Source organism: Emiliania huxleyi (assembly GCF_000372725.1).
Source record: "Emiliania huxleyi CCMP1516 unplaced genomic scaffold EMIHUscaffold_243, whole genome shotgun sequence".
NCBI classification, from domain to species: Eukaryota; Haptophyta; order Isochrysidales; family Noelaerhabdaceae; genus Emiliania; species Emiliania huxleyi.
Window position 1 is genome coordinate 122,484 of NW_005200226.1, and position 7,060 is coordinate 129,543.

Here is a 7,060-nt window from a genome sequence, read left to right on the forward strand (position 1 = left end):
AGGGGGGGCAAACCCTGCCCGGCCCCTAGAACCCCAGGTAAGGCCCAGGTATGGCCTAGGGCATCAGAAGGGACCAAGAGGAGTCCAGTCTGAGCCATAGAGCCCATGTCTTTGCCCCCGAAGGTCGCGTTCAAAATGCCCGGAACGGACGTCACAGTGGTGTGTCCGGCCGGCGCGATCACCGAGCTGTGACGCTCAGGGAAGCCCGATGAGGTACTGGTTTCTTTGCCCAGGGCTGGCCTTCCCCCCAGGCTGGATCAGCTGAGCAAGGTTTGGGGAGAATCCTATATTGGAATCTTCAGATATTTTGACGGATGGCCGAAAATGGGCAAAAACGGGGTGATTGTGGAAGACGGCTAATCGGGAGGACGACCCCGGGCTAGTCGCCGACCACCCACATCAAAGAACCCTGCACAAAGATCGCAAGGGCGGGGACCTGTTCCTTTTTACCCATCTCACAGTAGAGAGGTGCACTTGGAGCACTTGGAGTGCAGTCATCAACCGCACATCCAGGGCCGGGGAGCTCAGAAGCGCACCCAGCGGGCCGGATGATTGGCATCGGGTTGCGGGCAAGAGAGCCCTAGCCCCGGGGGTGCGCGTTCGCAGGGCAAGGGCCTTAAAGTAAACACGGGTCTCCGAGGGTTAGCCCCGCGTACCGGGTTTCCCCTTAACTGCAGGACGCCCCCTCTACTCGGAGCTAATGAACACCATACTGCACGCCCCACACCACCACTCTACACTCACTTGCGTCGGCGTCTGAGTAGACCCCCCCGCCTGAGGGCTCACCCCTCGCCTTCCCAGGGTCTCAACCCTCCTTGATTCGCTCTCTTGCTCGTCTCCCAGCGTTATGCGACGACCGGTATGGTCGTTTCCCTCGTTGTTGGTGTCGCTTCCTCCGCTGCCGCCCTTCATCTCCGCCAGCTTCTCCCGGCTCCACCGCTTCCGAGGGCGTCGACGGCCCGGTCGAGGTCTCCCCGGGCGAGAACGGTGGCATTGGGTCGCGACCAGTTCTACCCCCGGGGGGTCGAGCCCGCTCTCCCTGGTTGTCTCGCGCCCGCACCCGCGGCCTCTCTATCGTCCTCGGCTCGCCCCCCCCCTCCGCCGGCTCCTCTCCAGGCTCGGGGGGGCGTGGCCCTCCCTGTGGAAGGTCGTGGTGGTCCGGTTGCCACTGCGACTGGCCTTCCCCTGGTGAGCCCGTACGTCCCGACTCCACTCTCAGAGGCCGCGTCAGCTCATCTCTCGCCTCCTCCGACAACTGACCCCAAGCCCCCTCCGGGGCCCTCCGGCCACGGCCCTCCGGCTCGCCGGTGGGCCCACTATCGTACCGCGGTAACTCCCCTCCCCCATCTCCTCCGCCCGGATACACCAGCCTCCGGCGGGGCGGTCCCGGACCCCCCAGGTTATTCCGAGCGGGTCCATACGGCGGCGGCCCCGCCGGCGGCGGGGGTGGAGGCGGTGGCAGGGGCGGCGGGTACGGTGGCGGCCCTGCCTCTCTGCCGGCGCTCGCAGCACTAGCGTTCGCTGCAGAGGCGCCGTCGTCCGTCCGCGTCAAGGGTGCGGCGGAGATGGACCTCGAGTTTTATGCCCGCGGCATCCGACTCGGCACGGGCTTCGAGAATAGTCCTATTTTCGCTGACAGAATGAGCGGCGCTCCGGGGGCGGCTCCGCCTTCGGACGCCGCCGCTGTGGGAATCGCGCCCTCTGTGAGCGCGCCGAGCGCCGCCAAGCTGCGTCAGTCCGTGCACGCACACGCGATGCGAGAGTGCTCGGTGCACCGCACCGTCATCGCCTCCGTCGCCTCCGGCGTGTACGTCGACTCGCTCCTTCGCCTCGCCCTCTCTGCGCGCCACCACTCTGGCTTTGGCTGCGTCGTGACTCAGGCGTATGACATCGAGCACATCGAGCAGTTTCACCAGCAGCAGCAGGCACTTGCAAAGGCTGCGCCGGCAGGGAACAGCACCATGGGGCTGCTCCACATCCTGCCGCCGCCGGATCCGCCGCTGCTCCCCGAGGCCGAGTTTTGCGGCCACCAGAACTCTCTTTACGGCTGGCGGCGGACGCACCTGCACAAGATGCTGATGCTGCGGCGCGTGCTGGAGGCGGGGCTGTCGCTGCTGTCGCTCGACGCCAACTATCTCCTCGAGGCCGACCTGATGCCGTTTGTGCGCTCCCTCAACTCCCACACGAGCGTGGATGTTGTCGGCGTCCACGACGGCAAGGAAGCCGCATCCCTCTTTGCCCTGTCCCCGACCCATGTCCTTGAGCTAGCCCCGCCCCATTCCCGATCCCTGGCTCCCGCCCCCATCCTGACCGTCACTCTTCCACTGATCAAGTTGACGGCCTGCACAGGCCAACAAGATGCTGAACATCGGGCTGATGTGGATGCGAGCAACCCACAGGATGGCGGCGCTCGCGCGGAGAGCCGAGAACCGGACGCGCGCTGGCTGGGACCAATACATCTTTACCGAAGAGCTTAACTTCAACACCGCATTCTACGGCGTCGGCTGCTGCCACTCGCCATGCCTACTGGGGTTGCTGCACTCGCAGGGCGACGCAGTGCAAAAGACGAGCAAGAGCGCGGCGGTGAGGCGAGCGGCGGAGGGCGGCGATGTGTGCATGCGCGGCCACTACACCAGCGCGCCGCCGCCGGCGGGCTCGCGCTTTTACCGCAACACGAGCTGGAACCCCCACGCATACAACCCACCGGCCAAGCTCAACTATCGCAAGATGGGGCGCTGCACGTCGGTCGATAACAACGTCAAGTGCGAGGCGCGCATCGGACTCGACCAGGCGCGGGTATGCGGGCACCTTACGCCTCGACAAAGTCCGTCCTCGTTCATTGAACGAGGACGACCATAGTGAGGGCCGGGTGAGACGTGCACCACTCCCGATCGCCCCACCCACACACGTTACTAATCTCCTGTGCAGGCTGTGGGAACTCTCGGAGACGCCACTGTGAGACTGGAGAGAGACGTCTGATAGAGCTCCATTAGAGCTCTAACTTCAGTGTACCTGTGTTAGTGCCAGTGCGCGCCAGTCCCGTGCCCGGTGTCGTGCGGGAGCTTTGTTGTATAACTTTATCACCATGTTCGGTATAGTCCCAAATCAAACAAGATCCCCACCAACCCGCCGACCTCCGAGCCGAGCTCTCCGTCTTCTATCGTGGGATGGCGAGGGAGAGAGAGGACTCTTGGCCTAGCCGTAAGCAGAAGTAACGTGAGTAAGGTAAAGGTAACAGGTAAGGTCTTGGCCTGCACAAGCTTTTCCGGCAAACAAAAAGGAAAACGGAGGGGCCCCAGCACTTTGGTCTTTGCGTTTCCGGAAATGAGACGGGCAGCGAGAGGAAAAGCTTGTTCAGCCTAAGTAAGGTCAGGCAAACTCAGACAAGGAAGGATCAAGGTGTTGGGGCGACGGCGTGTCACTTATTAGGCTTTCGCGAACAGCTGCCCACTCCTCGTCGAGCGCTTTCATACGGTTGTCCACTACCTGGCCAATGAGGTGCTCCACACGCCCACGGTAGTGCTGCACCGTCTTGTTGAACCGTTGTTTCTCGAGGGACAGGTTCCGGCCCCGGTCGAACTTTAGCATCTAGGCCGTTGGGACAGCTCGCTGCTCGGGACGGCTCGGGACGGCTCGGGACGGCTCGGGACGGCTCGGGACGGCTCGGGACCGCTCGGACACTTTCGAACATTGCTACCTACTCCGTTGTGACCGTGCATGCATCCAGGAGTGCCAGAGACCCTTAGACACCATTGGCTTGGAGGCGGCAGCGTGTTTCTTGTAAGGACCAACATCCGTGTGTGTGTGTGTGTGTGTGTGTGTGTGTGTGTGTGTGTGTGTGTGTGTGTGTGTGTGTGTGTGTGTGTGTGTGTGTGTGTGTGTGTGTGTGTGTGTGTGTGTGTGTGTGTGTGTGTGTGTGTGTGTGTGTGTGTGTGTGTGACTCGCTAGGTTGTGTATCGCGCGCCTAGCGGGGGGGGGGCGCGGAAAAGTGTGTATCGCGGGGGGGGCGCGGAAAGAGGAGCCTCCCAGCGCCATCGCCACGGTGCAGGTTGTGTGACTCGGCGAGCAGAGAAGACGCGCCGCCGTTGCACCATCATCACTGGAGCAGGCCGATCTCCTTCGGGCTGCAGCACGCCACTGTTGAGCGCCACGATTGCCGCATAATGCTCTGCCGCTTGCTGCTGCTCGCCTCGCTGGCACCACGCGGGAGAGCTCCAGCGGCTGCCGTCAGCGCTCTCGCCGTCCGGCTTGCTCACCGTAGCGCCATCAACCCCACCGCACGCTCACTCGGCCGCTACTGCCGCCTACGAATGTCCGATAGCGAGCAGTATGACGTCGTGGTCGTTGGCGGTGGCGCGGCGGGTGTCTTCGGCGCGATCGCGGCCGCGCGTGCCGGCGCCAGCGTGCTCTGTCTGGAGGGCGGAAGCCAGCCGTTGCGCAAGGTGCGCATCTCCGGAGGCGGCCGCTGCAACGTAATGCACGACGCGCAGACGTGGCAGGCGTCTCGAGACGCAGTCGCGCAAAGGTACCCCCGCGGCGCCGACCAGCTGCTCGGGTCTCTCGCCTCGCGCTTCTCGCCGGAGGAGACGCAGGCACATGCACATGCACATGCACATGCACAGTCACGAGAGGAGCAGACCAACACGCAGCGGATGGCCGACTCTCCCGCAGGCGTGGTTCGAGGCGGAGGGTGTGCAGCTGAAGGTCGAGGCGGACGGCCGCGCCTTCCCCACCACCGACGACTCGGCGACCATCATCGACGCGTTGCTCGGCGCTGCCGAGCGGGCCGGCGTCGTTCTGCGGACGCGCGCAAAGGTGTCCGACCTGGCGCACGACAGCGGCGCAGCTCCGCCGCGCTTCGGGCTGAAGTACGCCAGCGCCAGCGGCGGCGAGACGGCGGCGGTGCGCTGCAGCGCGGTGCTGCTCTCGACGGGCAGCTCGGCGCACGGGCTGGCTGCAGGCCTGGGACACCGGATCGTGCCGCTCATCCCGTCCCTCTTCTCCTTCCGCTTGTGCGCGGGCGGCGTGCTCGACGCGACGCTGGCAGGCAGGCTTCTCTGGTAGGCAGGACACGGCGCACACGCGTGGGGAGGTGGTCGAGAATGGAGGAGCCACGCAGCTGTGCACCGAGATTGGCAGCTCGGGCAGCACCTCGTTGCGGCGGACGGAGGGAGAGATGCGCCGAACGAGTGGGTGGGAGACAGGCTCGTGCCACGACCGGTAGTATCAGATGGGGCGTACGAAGGGTAGCGCCTCGCCGCCCTGCGACTCCTCGCGAGAGAGAAGCCCCCCCCCCCCCCCCCCCCGGCTCGTGCTTGCGCGGTGCCGCCCCAGCGTACTACAGCGTTGCTCTCCGCCTCGGCCTCTGCTCCGCAGGCGTCTCGGTACCCGACGTGGAGCTGTCCCTCGAGCTGAAAGCGTCGGAGAGCGGCGGCGGCGGAGGAGGCGGCGGCAGAGGCGGCGGAGGCGGAGGCGGAGGCAGGGGCGGTGGCAAAGGAAGGGGGCGCGGCCGGGGGGGGCGCAGCCGTACCGGTGGAGGAGGCGGGCCTTCGCCGTCGCTCTCTTCGCGTGGCCCTTTGCTGGTGACGCATCGCGGAGTCAGCGGGCCCGCGGCACTCAAGCTCAGCGCGTTTGCTGCGGTGGAGCTGGCAGAGGCGGGGTACGCCGGCGCGCTCAAGCTCAACCTGCTTCCTGCGCTCAGTGGAGCGGGGGTGGTTGGTGCTCTGAAGGCATTCACCGTCGACGGTCGGCGGAAGCTGGTGCGCAACGCCAATCCATTCGGGCTGCCTGGGAGGCTGTGGGAGGCGGTGGCGTGCGGCGGAGGCGACGAGGCGGAGGCGACGGGCGCCAAGCGGTGGGGAGAGCTGCGCCGTGCTGAGGTCGAGGCGCTGTCCTCGCGACTCACGGCGACACCGCTGCCCTTCTCTGGCAAGGACTCGAACAAGGACGAGTTCGTCACTTGCGGAGGCGTGGACTGGAGAGACGTCGACGCGACGCAGATGCAGTCGAGGCTCGTCCCGGGGCTCGTTGTCCTAGAAGCGCACGCACCCCGCTGCAATCCGCCGGATTCGGCTGTATTCGCCGTGTCCCTCGTCTTCACGCGGCGCTCCGAGTGCGCGGCGCGAGACCGTCTTCCCGCCCTCAGGGTCCCGTACTCATACACCGCAGGCTCTTTTTCGCGGGCGAAGTGCTCGACGTCGACGGCGTCACCGGCGGCCACAACTTTCAGTCCTGCTGGACGACGGGGCACGTGGCGGGGAGCGGCGCCGCCGAGCACGCCGCGGCGTGCAGCGTGGCGCCGGAGGCGGTGGCGCCGGAGGCAGGGGCGGCAGCAGACACATTCCGTTTGCGAGGGGGCTGGCGCGCGGCCGCTTGCGTCGCCGCGGCAGGCGGCCAGCACGCCGCTCTAGCCGCAACCCTGACCCCGACCCTGGCCCTGACCGTGGGTTTGCCCCTGGCCCTGCCCCTGCCCCTGCCCCTGCCCCTGCCCCCGCCCCTGACTCTGACCCGACTGTAGGCCGGCACACTACCGCCCGCGCGACGCTCTGCGCGCGGCCGCGTGCGAGCGGCGCCGAGATGGGCATGGCGCCGGACTTGCCCTCCCTCTATGCGGCGCTGCTCGTCGATCCTCCGCTGCAGGTTGGTGTGTGACGAGACGAGTGTTTCGCCCCCCCCCCACCACCACCACACACGGTGGCCGGAGGCAGCAGCGCACCCACTGCACGGGGCTCTGTCAGCCCACCCACGTGCACGGGGCTTTGTCCGAACGTGCCGTCGGGCAGCTGCCATTTGGCCTCTGGGACGTGGAGATGCGAGGGCTGCCTCGCCCTCGCCCCGCCACCGTCGTGTGTGGAGAGAGCGAGAGAGAGAGGGGCTTCCCTACCTACCCACCCTCCCTCCACTGCAGATCTTGCGCTCTCCGCTGATGCTCGACAACGGGCTCGTCGTCAGCGCGGTCGACGGCCCGCTCGAGCTCGACCTCGTTTCCCACGCTTTGTATGGCAAAGGCCCACTTCGTCTCCTGTTAGGTGGAGACCCGGCTCGCCCCCCCCCCCCTCCC

The 7,060-nt window shown here is 66.3% G+C and overlaps 2 protein-coding genes across 2 annotated transcripts in view; both read left to right on the forward strand.

The window, feature by feature from the left end:
* Positions 1-1,667: 1,667 nt before the first annotated feature.
* On the forward strand, positions 1,668-2,859 carry EMIHUDRAFT_443462 (hypothetical protein; the record flags this gene model as incomplete). Its single annotated transcript, XM_005778554.1, has 2 exons — positions 1,668-2,219; positions 2,350-2,859. Exons 1-2 carry the CDS (start codon positions 1,755-1,757, stop codon positions 2,857-2,859), a joined length of 975 nt encoding a protein of 324 aa, XP_005778611.1. The 5' UTR covers positions 1,668-1,754.
* Positions 2,860-4,065: 1,206 nt separating this feature from the next.
* EMIHUDRAFT_457403 (hypothetical protein) overlaps positions 4,066-7,060 on the forward strand; it is a gene marked incomplete at its 3' end in the record, with an annotated part of 3,640 nt that continues 645 nt past the window's right edge. The window contains exons 1-6 of the mRNA XM_005778555.1: positions 4,066-4,592; positions 4,672-5,047; positions 5,377-6,022; positions 6,169-6,389; positions 6,518-6,639; positions 6,908-6,982. Of these exons, the coding sequence (XP_005778612.1) occupies positions 4,164-4,592; positions 4,672-5,047; positions 5,377-6,022; positions 6,169-6,389; positions 6,518-6,639; positions 6,908-6,982 (1,869 nt within the window). The 5' untranslated portion in view covers positions 4,066-4,163. The remainder of the gene's footprint in view (positions 4,593-4,671; positions 5,048-5,376; positions 6,023-6,168; positions 6,390-6,517; positions 6,640-6,907; positions 6,983-7,060) is intronic.